This window comes from Eleginops maclovinus, chromosome 4, assembly GCF_036324505.1.
Source record: "Eleginops maclovinus isolate JMC-PN-2008 ecotype Puerto Natales chromosome 4, JC_Emac_rtc_rv5, whole genome shotgun sequence".
NCBI lineage: Eukaryota > Metazoa > Chordata > Actinopteri > Perciformes > Eleginopidae > Eleginops > Eleginops maclovinus.
The window spans coordinates 11640099-11666125 of NC_086352.1; the positions used below are offsets into that span (position 1 = coordinate 11640099).

The 26027-nt window shown below is 39.6% G+C and overlaps 3 protein-coding genes across 11 annotated transcripts in view; all 3 read right to left on the reverse strand.

Moving 5' to 3' along the window:
• Positions 1 to 147: 147 nt before the first annotated feature.
• On the reverse strand, positions 148 to 6690 carry fbxo22 (F-box protein 22). The gene is made up of 7 exons (XM_063882503.1): positions 6480 to 6690; positions 5660 to 5792; positions 4842 to 4929; positions 4199 to 4300; positions 2749 to 2901; positions 2493 to 2658; positions 148 to 1967 (listed from the first exon to the last, which is right to left on the reverse strand). The coding sequence occupies exons 1-7, from the start codon at positions 6608 to 6610 to the stop codon at positions 1574 to 1576; spliced, it is 1167 nt and encodes a 388-aa protein (XP_063738573.1). The 5' UTR covers positions 6611 to 6690; the 3' UTR covers positions 148 to 1573.
• An 876-nt stretch (positions 6691 to 7566) lies between these two features.
• LOC134863126 (tropomyosin alpha-1 chain-like) lies at positions 7567 to 19504 on the reverse strand. Of its 9 annotated transcripts, XM_063881413.1 has the most exons (10): positions 19159 to 19504; positions 18536 to 18661; positions 15827 to 15960; positions 14091 to 14208; positions 13826 to 13896; positions 13651 to 13726; positions 13472 to 13534; positions 13208 to 13277; positions 12538 to 12616; positions 11878 to 12113 (listed from the first exon to the last, which is right to left on the reverse strand). In XM_063881413.1, the coding sequence occupies exons 1-10, from the start codon at positions 19270 to 19272 to the stop codon at positions 12110 to 12112; spliced, it is 855 nt and encodes a 284-aa protein (XP_063737483.1). In that variant the 5' UTR covers positions 19273 to 19504; the 3' UTR covers positions 11878 to 12109. The 9 variants fall into 9 exon arrangements, with proteins under 9 accessions (XP_063737484.1, XP_063737487.1, XP_063737485.1 ...); XM_063881414.1 differs by lacking the exons at positions 11878 to 12113; positions 12538 to 12616 and adding an exon at positions 7567 to 9613; XM_063881415.1 differs by lacking the exons at positions 11878 to 12113; positions 12538 to 12616 and adding an exon at positions 9622 to 11041.
• A 3761-nt stretch (positions 19505 to 23265) lies between these two features.
• The window catches only part of tln2a (talin 2a), an 81555-nt gene continuing 78793 nt past the window's right edge, over positions 23266 to 26027 (reverse strand). The window contains 1 exon segment of the mRNA XM_063882016.1: positions 23266 to 25989. Within this exon segment, the coding sequence (XP_063738086.1) occupies positions 25861 to 25989 (129 nt within the window). The 3' untranslated portion in view covers positions 23266 to 25860.

The window sequence follows — 26027 nt, forward strand, 5'->3', positions numbered from 1 at the left end:
GAAAAGTGGTGATCTAAATTAAAACAGTAGTAGGCCTGTAGTTACAACCGAGTAAGGATGCGTGACGCCCAGTGTGCAGGGACTGGCTCTGGAGATGCTGCTGTAGTGAATTTAACAGTGGAGTTAATGAAATAAATAGCACACATCTACGTATTGAAAGTGATTTAATAAGGAAATACACAGAACATATATGATTTGGCACATGTGGAAAAGTGCATCAACACCAAAACAACTTTGTTCAATGAACTATAAGCACTAGGTTCAAATACACCTTAATATCATCAAAACCTATAAGGGTAGATGTGTGTATTAATATACAAAAGAGGACTTCTAATTATTTTTTTGTTAAAGTTAACAGTTGGAATTGTTGCTGCAGCCTTTATCAGAATGCTGACTCTTAACATACAACAGCTACTACCTGACCAACAGACAAACACTGTGTATATATACACACTGGAAATTGCACCTTCATGTAATCAGAATATTTTTTTTTCCAGGGATGAAAAAGCACAACACGAAACGCTGACAGGGAAATAAAGATAACACATTAATAAAGCATTAATGATTTTGACAGAGACCATTTTTGTATAAAGGCATCTGTACCATTTTTTACTTTTCTTTCCGAACATGCAGTTAGGTAGTTAGTCTCAGACTATACTATCAGGAATTCAAAAATACCCTTTACTACTTTAGCAAAGGACACCAAAAACATCAACAACAATGACAAGGCCTTTTTTCTGAGGTGAGTTTGAGAGTTTCTGCTGGTCAGTGTAATGTACACAGCCAACAGGGCAACCGTTCTGTCTGCTCCTTCCGATTAAGGAGGATTTCTTTCATTAAAACTGCAGGGATTGAAGTAACTTTTAAGCCCAAATATTTACAGCTGAAAGTAGGTCGTAGAAGATATGACCTGTCATGTGGACAAAAAAAAAGAGAGGCACTGTAAGACTGACAAATTTCCCTGTGCCCAATTCAACCATGGCAGATAAATATCTTCCATAAGGCTAACACATTTCTGTTAGTCTCATTGGTGAAACAAAAGTGTGGTAAAGGAAAAATAATGTAAAATCTACATAACAACAAAGAGCATTCAAATCAAGATCATCTTGATTGTGTGGAAGAGGAACCGCATTATTTACATGAATTAAAAGTGCCTGCGCTGAATCAAAAACTATTACAGCTTGTGTATATTTGTACTCACCTGCAAAGCAAACAGACCACGAGGGTGATCTCAGAAGGTAAGATATGTCTTGTGTGTGAAATCTGGAAAGAGTATATTCACATATTTTGCTGTGCTCTATCAAATTTTAATGCTAAAAGAAAGAAATCAGTTTTTTGTCTTTAAACTCTAGTTTAGATATGAAACTATGTTTATACACACACAGTCTCAGGAGGAAAAACCTTTCCCAAATGATCCCATTACAATGATTTACAAGCAGAACAGCGATATTCTGAGTTGTGATGCGGGTAAAACTCTGAACAAAATGTTTCTTGTTCCCGACAGCTGTAACAAACAGGGATATTAAAGGTTGTGTTTTCTTTCCGTTGGTTCATTGCCATGTGGGTCAGTCAGTCAGCCTATGTGGACCAGGGTCATGACTGTAGTGTACTCATGCTGCATACCGTCCGTGTCAGAGTCGCACAGCGTGTAGTCTTCTTTAACAATTCGGTCGCAGCCAATCTCACCGTTGCCGAACAGGCCAAAGAGCGGGGTGTTGGGGAACACCTTGTGGAAGGCTTCGGCCTCTACGTTGGCCTGGTCTTTGTAGAAGTTCTCGCCTCTCCCCAAGCAGGCGAACATAAACCCTATGGTGTTCCTCTCGGGAATTTTGGCTGCTTTTAAACGCCCGATCGTGGCCTCGGCTGCCTTTGGGCTGGTGATGTCTTGGTCCAAGAGCACAGACGCCCCTTGCACTTTAGGGCCACTCAGGGCGAGGCCCGCCACACCGTATTGACCCTGGAAACAGCTACAGAATGAAATGATAGGAGAGTGAGAATAAAGCAAAGAGAATACAGTACAAAAGCAAGGCTGCTAACTGAACTTAAGCAAGTGGTAAAATCATAAGAAGTGTTTATCTTTAAATCCAATCAAATCCTTTTGGCAGGTCTTTGAATGGGTTGAACTGATTCATTGTTTTTTGAAAGTACTGTTTGCTGATGATGAGCTCCTTAGTGGAAATTTCCATCCGTTTGTTTTTGGGTAGTTGTAATTTAGTTTTACTTCTGTTTTATCTTGTGTCTGTTAGTTTGTAAGTATACGGTTTTGATTTACATAACGGATCTTTGTGTCTGGGACCTGCTCATCACTAGTTTCTTCTGCTCAAGGTCGTTCAGCTATATCTGCTACAATATATTTATTTTACATTTGCACTGTTTAATAACATAATTCATCAAGTGTCAAAGAAATTTAGGACATAAAATGAGGGAATTCTCAATAACTATATAACCATTCAGTCAAACCGCTGTGATTTAAGTGAAAGACTGTCACTCACCAGTGTCGGCGCGGAGAGAAGTAACTGTCTACCAGCCCTCCAGCAACGAGAGCTTTGCTCTTGGCCAGCGGCTCCAGTATTTGGCTCAGAAAGCGGGCTGCTCCTGTTTGACACGGCTCATAGACAAACAACAGAACCACACGCAGCTCTGGGTTGTCAACAAGTCCTGGAAAGAAAGTACAAATAAGAAATTGAGAAAAAAAAGTAGTGGACACTTTTAAAGGATTACTGAGTCATTGTTGTGAGCCTCTCTCACCTGCTTCTTTCAGGGCTGTTGGGGAGAAGGACTTCTCGCAAAAATGAAAGGGCTTGATGTTGACCCCTTCTATGCTGGGGAACATGATGGCAAAGCCGGCCTCCCCCTCCTGGTGCTCCTGAGGAATGCTGGAGTGTGAGCCGGTGGGCGTCACTGCACAGAGGAGCAGGTATGAGTCAGAAATAAAGTTTTGGTTAGTATCTTACAAGTCTATGTGACGAAGGCCTGTGAGCCTAAAAGTACACCATTTTTTCTGACACTGAGTTTCTCTTGATGTCTGATGGATCGTTGGAAACAGAGTTGACTTGAAGAGTAAACATGCAGAAATGTGGCACAAGACTATGTTCCAAAATGACATCATAATAAAGGATATATCTATTACACTATGCTCTCCAATTACAACAACCAAATACACATGATTTTAGAGTAAGCATTTAGTGGACATTTAGAGGAATGATAGCTAAAGATAGATAAAGATAGCACTGCAAACCCCAGGAAACACTTCAGAACATTGAACAGTAGACCCTCACTGAGCCTGAATGATAGATACTTAAATATGTACTCAAACTGCCTCAGACAGACCAACATATTCATGAGGAACACCAACACACGAGTATGGTAGCACAAAAAAACAGGAGGTTAACTACACGTACACCGTATCATATTCAAAGCTAGCAAATACAGCGTATTAGTACCTCCCATCCTCCACAGTGGTACAGTTTGTGGATTGCAGAAATACTGGAAAGACTTGTCTAGTAGGAGGTGTATCACAAGTCATCTCTTTATTACCTTTCATCCTCACTAAAACAAGCATTAATAATGAGACCCACCTGCGGCTATATTGCAGACTTATTACAAGTAATCTATAGATTCAATCTAATCAAAGATTTAATCAAATTGAATCAGAAGTGCTGTACGTGGTGACCTTGTAGTGTCCCTGAGCTGCAATATCACAAAATGAGTGTTATCCCAAACAGCTGAGGCTGCCATTAAACCTGATAGACGACAGGAGCCCGATAAGCCATCATCATGAAGAAAGAGAACATGGCTGATGGAGAGTCACTTCTCCGCAGGGTTGTGATTATATGGAGAAATAGGGAGCACAGCACCAGGCAGACTAGGCAATCTATCAGAGGCAGAGGAGCGCCAGCCACCAGTGGTGCTTTCCAACCAGGCAGCAGCTGATTAATGCGTAGTCCTCTATGCGGAAAGGTGAACTATTCATCTTTAATCAACTTAAGCTTTGTTTTCTGTGCATGCTATTAGGCAATATGCTAAGGCTACATATTTTGTACCGTCATAGTCCTGAAGCTCATATAATAAACAAGATTGAAATAAAGGATTCTGTTATGAAGCAACCCTTGCTTTAATTAAGGGAGTGTGGCAGGGATTTAATGTTGATCTTTATGAATGAGGAAATAAGAGACAACCAGAAAAGAGGAACACTTACAGACTATGCCCGGTGCAACGACACCCATGATGTCACAGCCTTTGGGGAAGAACTGGTTCACTTCTTCAAATGGGTCCAGACTGTGGCGCCTCATCTTTGCTTCTGAATAGTCAATTAAAAAAAGAAACGTGTTAATTAAAAGTTCATGGTGACACTTATCATTTTAACTGTATTGTATCCATTTGTTCAAGTGAAAAGTTATACCACTGCTTTAAATCAATATCAAAGGTAACTGCAGGTAACTGCAGGCTTTAACGAATCTCTGAAAGAAATATTTAACACACATTTCTGGTTTAAGAAAGTAAATGGTCGTGATAAAATTGCCATATTAATGCTTAAAGTGCTGAATGACTTTTAAAAGGATGTGCAATTTGTATGAATTTATGAAGTCATATATCTTTGGGAATTAGGTATTTTCAGTAAAATATCAATCTTTGTGAATCATCTTGAACATAAGGCCCTAAACTGTTAATAATTGTAAAGCTGACCTCAGTTACAAATGTTTTAGCAAACGTGAATGTCAATAATATTGAATGTGAATTCTTGTGGTTTCTCTGGAAGTAGAGGAAATTATTCTACTGCAGCAACATATCATTAAATGAATCAAATATGATGAATTCCAACAGCACTGTCGAATACCAACGTTTATTTTGTCTGTAGCAATAAGCTTGTCCGTTGAAGGCCTCGCAGTCTACCAAGGCCAGCACAGTTTTGGGCAGGAGAAACACTTTCTGAAAAGAATCAGGAGCAAAGAGCATATGTCAAAAACACAATACATCACAATTTATTTGTCTTGTTAAATACAAGGGGTAAAACCATTAGCTCCCAGGCACATTTTCAGGTTTCCCAAGACTACTAAAGATAATAGTAGAGATAATTTCTGGCTTGGTATGCATTTTAAGCAAATCTTTAAAACAATACTACCATACGAGTGTTTATCATACTGTGGCATGTTATATTTAACTATTATCTTTAAGTTTGTAATGTGCAATGGCCAATTGAATTTAGGTTTTGTCACAGCTGCACCCATTTCAAATGACAAAGACAAACAAAATAATTTAAAGAAAAGAAAGAAGAGAAAATGCTTTATAGTACACCATTTAACATAAATACAAATACATTGTAATAAGAAACAATATGCTAAAATAGATATCAACGTTAATTCATATATGATAAATAGAACTCATTATAATTGTGTCAAAATGAAATAATTGTATAAATTCGATGTATACATTTTTGTAAAAAAAAGTAAAGTATGAAAAAAGAAATGCAGTATTATTGCAAAAGCACCAAGAGTCTTGCACAGTTGAACTGCTGCAATATAAAGAATTGCATTATCAAGTAAGGATGGCACAGTTGAAAAATATGCATAAATAAATGACCCCCTGCTGACGGGGAGAAAATGAGTCCAATGGTCAGTCTATTTTCACTTGTAAAGTCAAACCGCTGCTGATGATGTACCTCCACCTCCTCGGCCAGCATGTTGCAGAGGGCATGATTCTTTGGGTTGGAAGGTCCGCAGGCTGACACCCAGTCCAGCTGCTGCTGAGTCCTCAGCACTCTGCGGGCACAGTTCCTCCACAGTCTGCACACACTGAGGAGAGCCACAAACAAAGTGAGGAGAGCCTGACACACACTGAGGATAATACAAACACACTGAGGAGAAACACACACACCCTGCTTCACCTGCTAGCCTGGTGGAAACTTGGTATGAGAGTTAACGTTAGCCAGTGGGGTAAAGTTACTAAATACATTTACTAATGTACTGTAAATCTGAGGGATGTGCACTTCTCAATCAACACTTAAATAAGACTTCAGTTACACATCGAGTAAATTCACAAGCTACCCTGCAATTAGCTGCACCTTTACCAGCGTTGATAAACACTTTAAAGCATCAATAATTATAATTCAGAAATGTAATATGTATGTAAATGTAATATATTTCTCTGAAATAGACCAATTTGCATAATCAGTATTTGCGTGACTTTACTTGCAGCTGAGTATTCCTACACTGGTACTTCTACTTTGTCTTTTACTCAAGTACAAGATCTGAATACTTCTTCCACCTCTGACGTTAGCTAAGCTTTTGTCAGGAAAACACAACCGGGCTGCTACAAGCAATTACAAACCAAGGTTAACTAAAACGACTCCTTAAAGCACTCTGTCTCCCACACAAGCTTCCTAAGTATGCAAAATATGGATGCAAAACAGTTTCACTTCCATCCAACAGCAATTAGCGTTAGCGAAGTTCAGGGTTTAGCATGCAAATGTGTTTCGATACCTTGCGATCCGGAGGAGAGATTTGGTCGGAACGAAGGTGAGAATTCGCTCAACGACTTCGGCAACATTGCTGAGGACGTATGTCGCCTTGCTGTCTTGTAAAACAACGGTAACATCTTCATTTTCACCCATATTTTTCTCTTAAGTTGTGGGGGTTTCCAGCACGGCTGATCAGTTATGAACTTTCACCTCCGCTCCTCCTCTGCTGCCGACCTGACACACTGCCCCCTGCGGCGAGGAGGAGCTGAGGCAGTCTGCGGATACATGCAGGCCTAGCTTCAAGATTCATAGGCTTTATTGTCAGATGCACAGAAATACAATGAAGATATGGCAATGATATGGCAGTCCTAAACTCCTCCAACAATGCAATATAGTATATGTAGGACATAAAACAATAACACAAATTTTAAGTAGAATAAAATAGAAATAGAAAAAAACAGTGCAGATTATATTGCAAGACCAATGCCTATGGTTTTGCAGTATATGACAGATTTGAAAAGTTTGAAAAGCTACTGGCAATACAAAATATCAATGTACAATTACAATGCAATTTTAAAATCTACGTCCCACAGCAAGAGCACTGGTGTTGTTGTTGGTAAACAATCATGAACTAAGTTGAAAGAGCACTCCAAAATTAAATAATGGCAGCCTTAACAAACATGAGCTGACACACAACATATCCACTGTGTGAGTTTAATGTTTCCTCTGACACAGTTAAAAACGAAATATCCAACTGAAGATTTTCAGGAGTTTTAATTGATTTGAAGACCTTTGGAGTTTTCCAATAACACAAATGCATGCAATAGAAATGTTACTTTGACAAATGCTATTTTCTTTACATATTTTGTCCTTCTCTGGTACAGAACATGTTATAAACAACAACAAGGTGTGATATATATAACTCATGTTAGCTTCTCATTTAAAATAGCAGTGGTACTTCCCCTGTATGTTTTTTTGTTTTATTTTGATTTGCTTAAAGTGACAAGCATTTCATATTATAAAATAGCCACTATAAAGGTTTTTCCACATTTGCATTTTCCACAGCATTAGTTTTTCACACCATCAAAAAAAGTCAGACATGGAATAAATGATATTTGATCCAACTGTTTATTCATGATCTTTACATTTCAAGACAAATTAAAAAGAATCAGTTTTTGAAATGAACGTAAAAGTGAGTACAGTGTGTAAACATTTCTTTTACTTAGCCGGTCAAAACGGTACATTCAAGCAACTGTGCTAAGAATTCCTTCATTGATAAACTGTGTTCAACATTCAAATGTTTAGAATACTGAAGAAACAAAGACACACAAGCATCTTCACAAAAGTACACATAATAAAAGTCCCTTTTATATGACCTTGGCTTAATTTATGACTTTGCTGACGATGATTATGTGCAGTATGTTTCCTCCAAAAAGTGCAAATTCTCCAGACTTATTCACTGTGTGCACAATTAAAAGGCAATTGAGTATTTTGACCATAACAAGAATTTGTATGCTTATTTTCCAACACCAAGCTGTATAAACTTGAATGCGTATTGGATTGGAGCATAACAGGTGAAGTGTATTTGTGTAATGAGGGAGGGTGTGGCCTACGGAGAGCAACACCCTATATCAAGGTGTGCATAATTATTAGGCAGCTTCTTTTCCTCAGGCAAAAGGGGCCAAAAAAGAGATTTAACTGACTTTCGAGAAGTTAAACATTGTAAAAAGTATTTCAGAGGGATAAAGCACTCTTGAAATTGCTAAGATATTTGGGCGTGATCACAGAACCATCAAACTTTTTGTTGCAAATGGTAAACAGGGAGGCAAGAGACGTGTTGAAAAAAAAGACACAAATGAACTGCCAAATATCTGAGAAGAATCAAACGCGAAGCTACCAGGAAGCCATTATCCTCCGGTGCTGTCATATTCCAGAACTGCAACCTACCTGGAGGGCCCGAAAATACAAGAAGTTCAGAGCTCAGAGACATGGCCATGGTAAGGAAGGCTGAAACCCGACCACCACTGAACAAGAACCATAAGTTGAAACGTCAAGACTGGGCCAAGAAATATCTGAAGACAGATTTTTCAAAGGTTTGATGGACTGATGAGATGAGGGTGACTCTGGACAGACCAGATGGATGAGCCCTTGGCTGGATCTATAGGCTATGGAGCTCCATTTCGACTCAGATGAAAGATTCAACTTTATTGTCATTGCACAGAGTACAAGTACTAGGACAACGAAATGCGGTCTCTGCATTTGACCCATCCTAGTGTTAGGAGCAGTGGGCTGCCATTATGTACGGCGCCCGGGGAGCAGTGTAGGTAACCAGTGTCTTGCTCAGGGACACCACGGTGGCACTTGGTCTTTCGGGGACTTGACCTTCCAGTTCCCAGGCCAAGCCCCTATGGACTTCGCCACCACCGCCCTAGATGCCAGCAAGGTGGAGGCGGGGTGCTGGTATTATTAAAGATGAGCTAGTTGGAACTTTTCGGGTTGAAGATGGACTCAAAATCAACTCCCTAACCTACTGCGAGTTTTAGAAGACACTTTCTTCCATCGGTGGTACAGGAAGAAGTCTGCATCTTTCAAGAAGACCATGATTTTATGAAGGACAATGCTCAATAAAATGTAAATTCCCCTCTGTGGGACGAATAAAGGGATTCTGAATAGCATGGATCAAAGTAAGGGCCTTTAAAGATGAAAGAAAAATGACCTGGCACCCTTCTTCAGACCCAAACCCTATTGAGAACTACAAAGAGCACTGTAATTGTTCCATTAATAAAATTATCCTCAAAAATACAACTTGCCTAATAACTGTGCACAGTGTACATGTAAAGGTATTGACGATATGCAGTGGATTTTAACAGACATTTGATTACAGTGTGAAACGGAAACAGTGTAGTTAAACCGGAGAAGTGTGTGTGCTACCTTATCTAGAGCTCTTTTCTTCAGGATCACAAGGTCAGCGGAAACATAAACACAAGGCCCAACATCATCTGTAGCAGCCATATATGGGAGCCAGCCATATTCAGAGCAGATGAGGCAAAGTGTGGAGAGGAGCAGAGCTGGGTCAAAGGTTTACCATCTCCATTAGAGTCTGATCCAGCATCTGCTTTACGCTCAGGCCTTCTTCTTTAGCACGTGAGAGTTTATCTGTTAATAATAGCATTGCTTGGTTAGAAATCATAAAAAACAAGCAGTATAAAGATGCACAGAATGTAAAAAAAGGCAAAGCCAGGTTAACAAACCGTGTTAGAAATGTGCTGATTCTTAAAAACTTGAATGTTAAAAATCACAATTAGTTAGCATTCAAAAGGTACATACACATCCTCCAAACTTGAGCCAACTCACTGTAAATACCTTACTAGCTATAGACAGGGCTGTAGTCAAGACTGCATGAGCTGATTTTAGGACTTAAGAATGGACATTTGCAAAGTGTTTTAGCAATGTTTAAATGCTGATCATGACCCTACAGTATCAGGAACATCAGTTTCGGGACTATAGAAAACATTTCTGAGCATCGATTTCACCCCAAATTAGAGACTTCCTTTCAAACCCCTTCCCATTTATGCCACATTATCTCCTCCACAACTAACCCAAATACTGTTTTTCCTCTCTATATTTCTGGATGACAGCTTTCAGCCCACCTAAAGCTTTAACCGTTATAAAGATTGCTCCTCAGACTTACATTTTGACATATACACTGCAGTGAAAGAAAGCAGTATATTAGTCATTAGGCACATGTTCCTTCACATGCCTTCATACACAACTTACTCTGCTTATACTAACTAATGGAGTGATATCTTTCCCTTCACACCAAAGTACACTCCCTTCTGTTACACTTAAGACTCAAGTGACTTCAAGAGTGTTGAAACTCATAAAAGTTGTTAAGATCAGAGACAGCCTGTCAAGAAAAACAACTGTATTGCTAATGCAAACAATGGTCAAAACACTGACTCAAATGCTACGGATAAAAAAGTAATACTTCGGAAAGGTAAAAAGACTGGTAAATTCAAGTCTAAAATGAAAAGATAAATAATGTGCAGGTTGGTTTCTGCTTCATCTTGTCTTCCTCCATTCCTACCTTAACGTATCGGTCTTCCTGGTTACCAATTTTATAACATTTCACAGGAGGATTCTGGGTCGTACAAGGAATATATGATCCCTTGCAGCATTTTAAAGAGCCTTTCCAAATTGTCACCCACTGGACTTCACCCTGTGAGCAACAGCACCATGCAGGCACTACAGCCCTGTCAATGACTGAGTAAATATATCAAGTACATTCTGAAACATCTGAGGTTGTCCGACCTCTGATCAGAAACCGCAGCTCTAGCATGCATAATGTGAAAATCATACATCAGATTCCCTTTTGTTAAAAGCATTACTTGGTTTAGACGTGGCATCATAGACATGGCCGTCCTCAACGTTTGTTATATCACAGCATTAGACAATATGCCTGGACGTTTGAGATTCAAAAGAATGAAAGCATACGAAAGCCCATTCCAGTTTAATCCTCGTTTAAGGCTACTCTCAGTTCATTGGTCAGAAGGCGGTTTTTCTCAATCTGCTTGTATAGATGGTCTTGACAGTCAGAAAGCAGGTAAGAGAAAAAAGGGGAAGAGACAGAAGATATGTTAGTACAACAGACAAAGAGTTAGTGCTTTGAAGATCATCACAGAACAAGTGTCAGTCAAGAACTGGACAGCAGCCTGATTAACACGAACAACAGCAACAACTTACTCCATTAACATTCCAATAAGTCTCTCCAGATGTCAGTATATCCTGGTAACCCATGGCAACATCACCTACTCATTAATTCTTTAGCGTTTGCAGTTTTTTTTATTTGTTTGTGGACATTTTGAGTAAAGCCTTAAGGAAGCCTACACACATGTCCAATAATAATCCTCATTCAGAGCCTCATTGACTATTGGTGCAGGGACAGGGCTAGACTAATCGCTCTGGAAACATTCAAACTAAAATCAATTACTAAGCCGTATAATTGCTTCATTAAAAAAGGAGTATTTAGACACTAATGATGACTATTAAGTGGTTCGAGTAAGTCCTTAAAATGCAAAAATTCCTGTTTATGCACAGTTGATTATTTGTAAGAGTGATCAATATATAAGGGTTTGGAAATTGGGAGTTTTTTTTTACTTAAAACTCGCAGTAACGAGCAGAATAAACTGTATGTCCAAGCAGGTAAGAGGACGGTTGTCAGTCATCTTAGGTGGTTACAAGTAAATATAACAAACACCCCAATACTGCCTTTGCACTTTATAAGGGTCCTCACAAACAGAACAAAATAAAAACAGTGAATGGGAGGAGCTTCAGACTTTATTTGAAAGCTACTCAAAAAATAAATGAAAAGAAAAAGACAACAGGAATGAAATTAAAAAAGATGGGACAAATAGAAATGAAGAAACATGGCAGGAGAAAGAGGGAAAGGCTAGCAGAGATGGAAGTATGTTTATTTTACAGATGGAAAAAGGGCTCAGAGTTCTGTGTGAGAAATGAATGAAGGGATGGAAGCAGCAACAGCCCAGTGCGTAGTAGTTACGGGACAGAAAAGAAACACGGACAGAAAATTGGGCTGCGCTGCACAGGAGAGAGGTGATGATCAACCAGCTTCTGGGAGAGGGGTGTAAACATTTAGCTGTGGAAAAAAAAGGAGAAGAACAAAAGTGTTGGAGAAATAGTGAAGAGGAATGGAAGAATAATGACATGCAGAACAAAGTAGTAAGAAAAGGATGCTGAACTGAGCTGGTAAACTATAGAAAAATGAGAACAATTAATGTTGCTACGTTGGAAAGAGTAATAAAAGAAAAACAAACACAACTACTAAACGACGCGAGTAGTTAATCAAAAAGGGTTTTGGGAAAACTAGTCAAAAATACATGCCTTTAGTTCACACATCAAGGTTAGACAAGCCTTGGAGGATACAAACGAGTCCAGCAATCTGTAGTTAAGCTAAATAAAATAATCACTGCACTCAAACATGCCACTAGAGGGAGCTATTGTTTGTGGGTTAGGAGTGATGAGATCTAAGGCACAGCAGAAAGGAACTGGTGGTGAATTACATGGAGGTCATGTCGTTGAGGGCGTGGTCCAGCTCCTCGCTGATGGCCTTGTACTTCAGTTTCTGGGAATACAGCTCATCTATTGTGTGGTAATTATTTTTCAAGTGGCAGGGAAAGATTTGTAACAACATAAGAAGACAACAGAAAAATAATAGTGTCAGAGAACAGAAGTGAAAATGGAAAAAGACAAATAGAGAAACTGAAAAGAAGGACAGGAATAGGGAGTGCAAATGGAACAGCTGCTGACGACGTGTGAAATTCCTGAGGAGTCACTAAGAAACTGAATCACATGTGCCACGACCCTGTGAGACGAGCTGGCCTTGAACAGTCACTACAACAGAATGCCAAACAGCATTGTGGAGAGAAATGTTCAAGCCGACATGAATAATATCACACGGGCATCACCGCTTTCTATTTTCCCTCGATAGATAGTGCATTTATTTTTCCTGAGGTCTATTCAACAAACTGCTGCCCAGATAAATAACATCCCATTGCTCTAATAATGTTTCTCTGTGGACTCAGAGGAAACCTGAATGATGTCTAACAGGGTTTCTTTTTGTGTTGCCTGTTGAAAAGTAACTGTATTGTGCATTACAATGTTACAAATACTGCCACACATTTTGTGAAAACATTTTGAAATGCCTCATAACCAAGTGGAAAACATTCATACCCTCCAGGTCATCAATGGTCTTCTCAAGCTTGGCGACTGATCTCTCAGCGAACTCAGCACGAGTCTCAGCCTGCACAGAGCAACAGTCAAACATTAGCAATTCACATGAAGAAGACAACATTACTAGCTACAACCCTTCAGGCAATTAAGCCCCATAGTAAACCTCCTTGATTTACCGATGAGTCAACATTGAAATCCCCAGGTTCAAAGTTGCTCTACTAAATATATAGGATGGATCCACTATTCATTTTCAATTGAACTCACCTCCTTCAACTTGTCTGTGAGAATCTTGATCTCCTCCTCGTACTTGTCCTCCTTCTGTGAGTACTGTGGTTGCAAACATAGGCCAGAGTTAGGAAATTATACAAGTCAGATTTAAACACCTTTCAAGGGTTTATACTGTGTACTAAATGCAGTGAATCCTTTTGGTCAGACATCCCTACCTTTTCTGCCTGGGCCTCCAGAGACTTCAGGTTGTTCTGTACAGTTTTCAGCTCTTCCTCAAGCTCAGAGCATTTGCTGTTGATGTAGAAGAAATTACAATAAGATTGAGTCTGAAATTGAAAGTAGTGACTTTAGGAGGAATACATGGAAGGGAAAAGGGTAGTGTGTTTTCACCCCTCAGACATCTCAGCGCGCTCTTCTGTACGTTCCAAGTCACTCTCAATGATCACAAGCTTACGTGCCACCTGACGACAACACATGACACATCAGACGGAGTTACATTTCCTCTGCTATTGTCACCGATAATTTAACAACTTAGTGCCAATAACATGCATCCGGAAGAAAGTGTGAATTGAAGTCAGCTGCTACATCGAAGTGAAAGAATGTAGAAAATGCTACGCTCAAATTTCAGAGTGCCGTGAATAGAGGAGAAACATGCCTCTTCGTATTTGCGGTCAGCTTCTTCTGCAATATGTTTGGCCTCCTTCAGCTGGATCTCCTGCAACTCCATCTTCTCCTCGTCCTTCATGGCCCGGTTCTCAATGACCTTCATGCCTCTGAGGGAGAGAAAAAAGTATCAAGGGCAAGTCATGGGCACCATAGACACAACAGCAGGCCAATGTTTGATAATAGGGATGCACCGATCCATCGGCAGATGTTAGTCCTATTTACCACCATCGGCACATCGGTAAAATAAGGTGACATCACCGATGGCAGTCGCCGATGTTTATGTTTTGCTACGTGACCGGGAGAAGTCGCATTAGCGTCGTTGTTTTTAAATCTGACGAACCAAATCTGAAGTCAGGGCATCATTTTAAAGGATTAGAACAGTGACTGTAGGTCTCCCGTAACTTTAAAGTCATTCGAGGGGGGGGGGGGGGGGTACACAGGACTTCTGCACCGTGTACCGGGTGTCTGGAGGATCGGTAAATTAAAGCCATCATTCAGTGTTCTTGGAGCCGTCGTATATATCTGTGACTTTGTTATACTTGCTGCTACTCCCGTTAACTTCCAGAAACTTACTAAGGCTCGCTCAACCTCTCTCGCGCTTACACATGCACACACGTATCCCCACTCTCTCTCTTAAAAGGGATAGACTGCCTTAGTCTGCATTGTGCTACCATTACAGTTTACATAGTAAAACATCGGCCATCGGCAAAAATGTTATTCTTAACATCGGTATCGGCCTGACATCTTTGCAATCGGTGCATCCCTATTTGATAATTCTCTTATGTACTACTGACAAAGCTCAGTAGTTTGTCTTATTAACAGACCAGGAAAATTCATTCTTATGTGCTTTCAAATGAAGTTTACCACCAAGCACCTGTGTCATTCAGTCTCATCTTGTTTAAGGGGGTTTGAATTACGAAAAAAGACTACATATATTTTGACATATATCGGATGACAATGTATTATGGTTCGGATGGATTGATGGATGGATTACAGAAAGTGATTTTTTCTTATTCTGGTAGGGTTCAACATGAGAGGACATGAAGACTGGGTTTGTATGCATCATAAACACAAGGTGCCAAGAGTGAGACTCTATTATGCTGTAAATACTTGCACACGTCACACTTAAAGACACTAGTAGCCACATGTGTGCTTTTCATTTTTGTTAGGGGTTATTAAGCAATTGTATATTAACAATTGTGAAATTGTCCCATATGCAAAGCATGATTAAGTAGCAAATGAACTACTTTTCTATCCCTGTGTTTGAATGCATTAGAGCCTGCTGAACATTACTGCAATATTACTTCCAGCCACCAGTGGCAGCACTGAGACGTAAGGAGTGGCTCTCCTGCAGAGTTCATCAGGTGCATGATTTGATTTTTAGCATATAGTTTAGAAGAATCCACCATTTCAGTGCAAGACCAATGCAACTTCCCAATTAATCTTTAAAAAGGCATTCAGTACCAGCAAAACCATATGCTGCAATAAGTTTGCAACAGCACAGGAACTGATCCTTTAGTACAGTAGAGTTTTTCAAGACTGGATTTTCTTCAAATCCAAAATCCTGTCCTAACAATGCAACATTTCCCTTTTTCATAAAGAGTATACTTCACAGACAAATCTCATAGAACGCGAGGATCCCATGTATATGAAGAGTACAACAAACAGAGGGGCATCAGAGTGGATTGCGAAGTGGGGTCTGTTTTCCTGGGGCAAAGTACCCACCTCTCACTCTCATCAGCAGCCTTCTCTGCCTCCTCCAGCTTGGTCAGGGCTGTGGCCAGACGCTCCTGAGCACGGTCCAACTCCTCCTCAACCAGCTGGATACGTCTGTTCAGGGAAGCTACATCTCCCTCAGCCTAGGAAAGCAAAACAACAACATCATAGAGTTAAATCAAGTTAATTAGTATAGCCCTAAATCAATTTCAATTGGATTGGCAGGCTTACAACATCCAGCCCATCCCATGCTTTCCTAGGGGAGTTTGGGCTGGGTCTGGAACAAACCCAAGGGAGGGTAGCGCACATTTTATTTGTTAAGCAAGTGGATAGGTCTTGTTTTAATGCACATTTAAACCCTTACCCTAAGTAAAAAGAACCATACAGACACTTCTAGACTTATTTATCCTGCCCATTTCCCCTCTTGCCATATAAGCCTGCAATTCCCTGTGTCACAGTGATTTAGTTATCCTGTCCCATTCATAATTAGCAACAAAACATGGCTACAATTCAGCATTGTGGTAGAGGGGTAATAAGCTCCCTTGTGCTCCAACTAGCTTGTAGCCAACTGTAGTTGTAAGAGAGGATTTTAGAGGTCCTGTGGTGCTGCTGCTGCTGCAACATTAGCCTACTTGTTACAGGGCTGTTTGTTTATTCGGGACATACCGGGGTGGTGCCCTATCATCTACTACTCATCGTTTGTTCGCATCCTACAGTACAGCTAATTGTAAGCATGTCTACCTGCGATAGAGTATTAAACCGTCTGTCTGGGCCTTGCAGCCACGCTTTTTTTGAACAGATTTACGCCTAATACCGTCGACAGCATGAGGACTAATTGCCTTAAATTTAATAGCGGCTTACTGATTCCCTCGCACTCCTCTCCTGGTTCAGTTCCCTCTGCAGTCCCGCTGCACGGTCCTCCGCCACATCGGCCTGGTCCTGCAGCGACTTGATTTTCTTCTTCACAGCTTCCAGAGAGCTCCCACCGGCCATTTTTGCTCTTTTTTGTCTCAGCTAAGCTAGTGTTCCCTCAGTCGGCTCTGTGCAGGCTGAACGCAGACACACACACTTGGAGATGCGGCGCGTTTGATCCCTACCCCCACCGCCTTTAATCAACCGCTGATGAGGATTGGGACGTGCCACCAACCCCGGAAGTAACAGATATTAACCCCTCGGTTGTTCTACAATTTATCACGTGAATACAAAAAACATATCATAATTGTGCTACTTCCAAGTTCTTCCCTAATTAAATTCATGTAATTGTTCCTACTTTTTGTCACTTGTGGTTAAAACTGTCTTTTTGTGCATCCCCTACTGGTAATTTGAGCCATCCCTATCAAAATCCCAGCTCCAACAATTAAACTGAAGATTCAGTAGCTAAACTAAAATGGTTTACATATAAGATTATATTTAAGAGTCTGACAATGAACACAGCCTAAATCATAGTAGGATTATTACTTTTTTTAATTATTGTGATTATTTTAGTTTGTTATAGTATAATTATGAGTATCAGTGATGGAGTCTAACTAAAATAACTGTCCTTAAGCAAACCTACAATTTTGCAATAACCCACACTTGTAAGACAATTTATCACTTACCTACTTTTTGTCACTTGGTTAAAACTATCTAGTTAATGAAGTGTTTTGTGTGCATCCCATACTGGTAAATTGAGCCAGCCCTATTAAAATCCCAGCTCCAACCATTACGCTGAACAATCAGCAGATAAGCTACAATTGTGTACATCAGAGTGTATTTAATCATCTGATTAATAAACACCCCCTTATTATTAATAATATTTGTTTATTATTGTGATTAATAGTATTATTATGAGTATCAGTTAAAATCCTTAAGTAGGCATACAGTTTTGCAGTACTTATACTTCACTTGAGTAGGATCTATTTCTATTTCTACTTTATCAACTCATTGTTGATTTTAACTCAACTACATTTGAAAGCTTATAGATTTATATTGTTAGTACACATTTTAAATAAACAAATAATTATGATGACACACACACAAATGTTTGCATTGAAGTGCATTGTTTTTTTGTTTTTTTTTGCGACTTAATTATGGAACTGTATGATTTTTGTTTGTGACTTTTTTAGTTTTGAGTTGTGTTGTATTTGAGGGAATCTTGTATTATGCATCTGTCATGTACTTTTTTAGTTGTCCTGTCAATCAATCAATCAATCAATCAATCAATAAAATTGTTGAATATTGTTGTTGTGCTGTTGTTGTTTTCAACATTTTTTGTGGCAGAATGTAATATAATCAGGCATATTTGGTGTAATATTAAAAACACTCAATAAAGAGGTATTTTGGTCAAGGTTAGACATAATTGTAAGGTGTCAACTGAAACCAGAACAACCGCAAATCTGTCAGGGATTTTCCTGTAAAATGCCCCCCTTGAAACCCTACACTGGATCAGATTTGTGCAAATGACCGGGGAATGTACTGTTAAAGCCAGTGTTGCAGGGACCTCACCATTTACAGCACAAGAGCTCCATTTAACCATGCATTTTTTTAAAAATCCTATTCTACCCACAAGTATCCCATAATTACTTGTTGTACAACCTCATATTTAGAGTTGATCTGTATAGGGGTTGGTGATCATATACATGGGACCAAAAGGGGGGTTTGGGGTCAAACATTTGGGCAATGAGTGACCCAATGGGGCTTCTCCACCAGTCAGATACTGAAATGTAATTCCGAACTCACATCTGCAGCTTTCTTCTCAGCTAGTTCAAGTTTCTCCTGGGCGTCCTTCAGGGCCTCAGAGTACTTGTCCAACTCATCCTCAGTTGACTTCAGCTTCTTCTGCAGGGCTACCAGGTCATCCTCAAGCTTCATTGCAGAAGAAACAAGAGGAGATTTACTAACATGCAAACGGATTCATTATCCTCACAGACACAGTCAATATCATTAAGTATGTGGCACCTGTTAGTGTGTGAAACATCTCTAAGGTGTTAAAAAAATAAATGGTTGCTCTACATACTAAACACTTTTCTTCACAAACATCGCTACAAGGCATACCTCATCAACCAATTAGAAACCAATCAATCTAGGCTGAGAGAACATGTCCATTATTAAACATCACAGCTGAATCATAAGAAAGTAGTTGGTAAATACAAAATTCCCACTTCATGCAGCTTACATATTCAGTAAAACGATGTAAAAACGCAACATTATGATTTCAAAAATTGCATTTAATCCTTTGAAGACACACATTATTCTTCAGTCTCAGTAAGTTCGACATGCAGTAATAACGCAGTTCTAGGCGCACCGTGCCATTAGCACCGGTGCTTAAAAACACCAGTGCGTATTTCTCACTGGATGCCGACCTGTTTGCTCCTGTCCTCAGCTGCTTTCTTGTCTGACTCGGCCTGCTCAGCTCTGTCCAAGGCGTTCTCCTTGTCGAGCTTTAGCATCTGCATCTTCTTCTTAATGGCATCCATGGCTGCTTATTGTCTGGGGTTTCCTCCACGCAAATACAAAATAAGTAAACTGAATGAAATGATCGGAGCGTCCGAACCACACTCAACGCCAAGCTGGAGTGCGAGCTCGCCTGGGTTGTATAAGTCAAATATGCATTTTGGAAAGCAGTGACTAGACACCCAATACTTTCTTAGAAACAAGTGCAGCTGTTTGTCAACGTGGTACCTGTATTTTTTGTCTGGATCTCTTCAGTGGTTGGCTCTTCCAAGACATTTGACCACTTCTTTGACTATACATAGGGTACAGACGTCAGGAGGGCACTCCCCCCTCACACCGAGACCTCCCAGTCCACTCCTTTTTCTAGCACCCCTCAAGTGACAGGCAGGAAGAAAACAAATACAAGGCTTCAAAAAAGCGATTATTGGAAGCAACATGCTGATACAAATAATGTCCTTCATCCGGGATAATAAGAAAGAAAAATACCTGTGAGAAACTGAAATTAGACAATTACACCTGGCTCTACCAAACTAACACATTTCAGACGTTGGTATATTAAATCATGTATTGAAACTTATTTAAACAAGAGTCATTACTGGTATACCTCCCCATAGATCAAAGCGATTCATACAAAACAAACACAGCTGATTGGATAAGCCCCCTGTCAAAGCTCTTCTCCCTCTGTGAACTGCAATTCCTGTCATATTAGCCAGTATGGCTTGTTTGTCTTCAAGGGATCATTTCAACCACTCCCTCACAGCATAGCTGAACATCCGAAAGAGCAATCAGATAGGCTTTGGTGTCTCAGGAGGTACATCAACAAGTGTGTCCAACTCCTCTCACAGCTGATGCATGCCTGAGAGTTATATAGCAAATGGACCACACTTGATATATTGGCATAGAGGAGACTAAACAGAAGTTTGGCATTTCAACAGGCCCCCGCCACCCCCCACTGCGTGATAGTTCATGGGGCCACTGGCACCAACGCAGCTGTCACACACAACCTGTGGTAAGGATGAAGAATGGTGGCATAATAACAGTTTACAGTTGACTTGGGCAATTCAGTTTTTTACATGTTGATGTAAGTAGCCTAGACATTGAGAGGAAGAATCAGGCTTGACATGTATAAATATACAACAATGGGTGAAATTAACATGCACAGGTTAGAAATGGTATACAAAGATGAAGAATACAGGCTTGTACAGTATGAGACTTCAATTAACACAACTATATGTTTGTCTGAGAGGCACCACAGCCCACACTATACTCTTGTCTTCACTTTCTGCGTGTGTTTTGTTGAGTGCATATGTTTATCTTACTGCTTTGAGCGCACCTGTTTTGACCTTTGTAGCCACTCCCACCGTCACAAAAACAAGCAGACTAAATAATAAGTCACACCAAATCACCTTCTCCCAACTTCCTGTCTTGATCCATCAGAGAACGAATTGGATAAAGCTTGACCGAACAAAAAATACTCATTGTTTTTAACAAAGGATCCAACAAGCGTTTTGTGGTTAAATGTATTTTACATTTATAAAATCTTTTGCGTCAAACGTTTTTGGCTTCTCTTCTGCAGCTTTTACTCTTATATTTAATCTCTTAGCCGCTCCAGCTGGATGTACTTTCTATTAAGTTTTTTTAAGACCGTCAGCTGTCACTGTGTTGTCATGCTGCTATGTGTTTTGTGGACTGTTAAGCAGCCAGCCAGGCATGCCAGTCATATACAGAGATCAGAGAGGCTCATGGCTAAATCCATGTCACCCTACCACTCTGGATAGATAAAGAGACGGACCTCAACACATTTGACCTTTCCAACAAGTAAAGATTTACTGATCAATTTGTCTCTAAATATTAATAATATATATTTGGAGTTCTCTATAATGCAGGCAAGGGTGTTTTTTATGTCACCAAGTATATTGTTGTGATATTCTCTCCAGGACCATCACACATGGACAACATGTTTTCAGTATATTTGCGTGCAGAAAAGACCAAGTAACGGTAGTAATCCCATTTGTTTTACTCACTAATGGCAGGGAATTTGCCAATCCATAATCTGAAGAATATTTAAAAATAAATCCTAATCATTATTTCTTATATGAATATTGGCAAGTAAATCAATGCTCTATTTCTTTACAAAAAACTGTTTGTCTCTCTCCGATTCATACAAACAGGTGCCATGCAGGTAAACATGTGGCCCTGTGAAGCTTTGACATCCTGTAGACCTTTAAACTTGATTTAATTAGTGGATCATAGTCTGTTGATGGCTTTGTATGCATTAATGATTTATTGTTTGAAGAACTCATAAATCCAAACACAGAGATCATTATTTATGTGGTCTCTATTGTCATTGAGATACCGATATAATCCTTGTATTTTTAAAGGATTTTAGTTTGCAGATGAAAAAGTGGAAGCACAGGTGGGTCTAACCTTGATACTGCAGGGTCAGACCAAAACAAATAAAGGTGTGTGCATGCAACTTGTGAGCAAAATGATTTAATTTAAAACAGTGTTTACTGGGCCGCCGTAAAGCTCACCTGGTAGAGCTGTTGGCTTATGTATAGGGACTCAGTTCCCGTGCGGGGGAGGGAGGATGTGTATACTGGAATATTTCAATTCATCCTCAATAATGAAACGTCGATGTGGTACAATACTTTTGCTGTAAATTAACCTACAAGAAAGGAATAGTCGTGTAGAGTTCAAATATGATATCACACACAAATAAGTGTGATGAGTATTGAGCCACTGTGCACAACGCATTTCATTACATGGACAGTTACTGTAAGACAAATGGCAGTCGGGACAGGCAGTCAATGTTCAATATAACTGTCCTAGTGGATGAAGCCTATAATCTTGCAACGTAACATGCAGCAGTCACCAGTAACCATACCCGCTTTCTGACTTTTATTATAATTAGATTTAAGGCATAAAAATTATGAAATTATAGATGAGGTGTCTCCTCTCAGTTGCTTGTCCATACTAAATCCAATCCCCTCATCCAGGATTTTAACCATATCCTTATCAGTCAAGTCAGTGTAACAGGGCCTCTTGTTAAAACTGAGATCCAGTAGGAGCTGGATGATGTGAAAGAGTCATTGTAAGATTTAGATTTGAAAAGAGTCTGCAATGGCATGCCGAAGAAACTAATCTAATAGAAAGTGAAAGTGGCTGAAAAAAGGATTCCAGGTTTAAAAGGTGGTTTTAGGAGCAGCTGTGCGTCGGTAATTCACATTACCACCTCAATTTATAGTGCCGGTCAAATTTAGCACAGCTCTCACTTCATAGCATGGACTCAATATAGCTCCAGGTTTAGTGCTGACTAAGAAATACCGCCTTGTCTTGACACAGACGCTTAAAGAGACCTTGTCCTCTAGCCAGCACGCACCTCTCTGTTATCCCCTGGGACTGGAGAAAGTAGTGGTACTGCTGCTGAGACTTTGGGAGAGGACAGTCACACAGACAAGTTTGATGTGTCATTCTTTATTAAATGAACCACCACTGTTAAATCATTACTTTTTCTAAATGTTATTACCCATCACACAAAGGTCTTAATGCTGATTTAAAGCCATCTCCAAACTGACAGCAAAAAACTGTGTTACGGTATTGGACTCGATTTAATTCAAACTAAAACTAAAACGTGTATTTGTCTTCAACGACTGAAAACTGTCAGAAAAAGTGTTTTGTATTAAGGTTTTGGTCCAATTTTAGATTGATTGTATTGAGGTAAAGTCCCTTATTCAATAACTCTGTATTGAGAAGAGACTACCGTGATTTATTTATCTAAATACAAGGGTTAAAAGTCAAGGTTCTCCCAAGTTTAGACTAACATTCAGAGATCGAGAGCAGAAGGATATTAAACTGGAAAGAGGAAGGTAAGGTCCCAGAAGGTAACCAGTTAGATGGTTGGAACACCTAATCTTACATTTGAAATAATATTTGCTAATAAACAAGAAAGTGATGATCGCAGTCCATAACAGTCTTCTTTCTTTGCTCCACAAAAGGAAACATGATGAACAAAGTTACATTGAAATGCTTTATTTTCAGTGAATACAAAAAATAGTTTTGTCAAGGCCAGATAAATATCTTTTATATTGTATGTTATCACACATCTTAATTGTAGTAACTTGATAATTTTATTTCTGTTAAGGGAGGGGAAAACTCACAGAACACTTCAATTACTCCACATCATTGAAATGCATCACAACATCTGAATGGTGACAGAAACATTGAACCGCTCTTATCACATTTATCTTTCATAGAGGCTTGAAAGCAAAAGAAAAAAGCCAATCATTAAAAATTCAGTGACTTCATAACAAATAATAAAGCAGTTGACAGACCAAAAATCTGTTTAGAAGCACTGTGGTACATGCCCATGGAATGCAGTACAAAAATGTGTTCATATATATATGATACATACTTGTATATATATAGTGATGGTACATTTTAAACAGCAACACATTGTTTTGACTGTCGGACAGTTTCTATGTCATCCCCAAAAGGCCTTATACTGTATGTGGCAGAGAGAGTAAAATACAAGAATGGCGGGGGTGCAGGTGGTTGAGACAAAAGTAAGAAAAACCCCACGGACATTATCATACATTCCCAAATATTGGCTAGTCCAGTACCTTTTATTGAGCAATGAGGTGAAGCTGTATCTCAAGCAAACCAGACACTGTATGGGCTACGGACTAAGGCACTAAAAATAACACTACAGACTTCACTGATGAGTAGTGGACCCACCCTCCCCACCCTCACACACTCACACACAAAATACAATGCCAGAAAACACCTCTGAATTCAGACCAAACGGTAAAAAAATAATAGTGAGAAGTGACGGTCTGACATAAGCCGTTTGCCATGGTATACTGTCTTGTACGTGGAGGTAAGAGTCACTGTTCAAAGTTAAACTCTGCATAAACAAGAAGATGCATCCGAAGCACAAAGCCATGCATTTTCACAGCAGGACCTAATCTTACAATATAGTTTAATATTGAAACACAGCCCAGATAAAGTAAGACGAGGGAACCAAACACTACAATCAAATTCTTGCAGCAATTAGTATATTCAGTAAAGTCGCACAGAGCACCTTAAACTCAGACACTGATGGACAAAAAAAGGAGATGATCTGCAGTGATTAGTTTTGCAGGCACTTCGCTTTCCCTCCACTTAATTTAAACATTAATTTATTCAAGTTGTATTTGTTACAAGAAGCTTATTGCTTAGTCATTTAAAGATTTAGAATTTTGCTCCTTACAGAATTGTTGGTGGATGGACTACAAATGAATCCCAGGCAGTGATAGAGTATTGCTGGAGGAAGTACTACAATCACTTTCAGCTGAATAGAAAATATTAAGGGAAAGGGCCAAAAACAGGGGGGTATTAATCATCAGACAAAGCACAGAAACGGCATGCCATTCAATTGATTGTAAGGTATTTACAGGTTTTCTTATTTCACATGAAGCCAATCGACCTGCCTGGGTACATTTTCTATACTTGAGAAAAATAAGCTTTCAATTACACAAAATGATCTCCTACAATATGACTTTAAGTTTGCATGGTGTAAGGGAAACCAGCACTGCCCCCTAAAGCACCATCCGTGTTATTGCATCATGATCAAATTCTGTTTATACTGTATGGAGGTCTTAATGCGCAAAACGATAAAGGGACATAAAAATGTGTTTGAATGATTTTGGATATTTTGTGAACCCAGGCCCTGCTAGTAGTGGAATTGATGTAAGACCCTTTCTGACCCCTGTCCGCTAAAAATACTCGGGAGCAATAAATAATCATTCGATGGTAAGATGTCATCCTGTGTAGAAAAGCATTCGCGTGGTAAGGTAACGTAAAACATTCTACTCGAGTCTGAGACGCCGCACACGATGACACAGATATTCAAGAGCTTCGACGAACACGCAGAAGTTGTTGCACCTTAAAAAGATATTTGCATGTACAGCCTAGGGAAATCTGCTTTAAAAAAGACGCCTATATCAGGGCCTACTTTAAAGGATGATTAATAAAGACAGTGTAGTCCAAAAAACACCAATATGCATCCTCCCTTCCTTAGGGGGATTGACCACTTCATCTAAGTAAAGACAGATATTAAGGTGCCAAATTGGAGCATGAAGGCAAACATTCATACATTATCAAAGTACCGAGCTGAAATCCTTTTGCTGCAGTTAAACGGCTATATCACATGAACAGCAATACAATCATTTCTTCATCTTAGAGGTTTATGAACGAGAGCTGCGAGTTGTAAAAGAAAAACAAAAGAAGCTTGTGGGCAAACATGAAAGCATGAGAGCTGTGCCGTTTGTCCCGAGCGTGTCACATTCTGGTTCAGATTGGATCAGTCAAAGTAGTTATGCTATATACGAGGACAAAAACAGTTCTTCAGTCGATTCACCACAATCCTTGTGTTGTTTTCAGAGAGTAGTCAGTTCCATACAGTAGTGTTTCAAACTTTCAGAAGTCCAGTTTCTTTCAAAGCAGACTTGGGCATCACTTGTTTGTTCAAATCAGTCACAATATATCTGAAGATGTTTTGTTCCAGTGTGCCATTAAAGAGGACACAAACTCACAACACAAACACAGAGAGTAGATGCGAGTTTGTATATTTAGTTGTCGTCCTCTCGTAGTTCGCTGGGCAGGAACTTGTATTGCTGCTGTCTGATCTGAGCCAGTTTCTTCCTGGCTTCCTCCAGCTCCCTCTCCTTTCGAAGCATCTCCTCCTGGGCTGCAATGATCTAGATAGACACAACAAAAATATTTAATTTAAAGCATC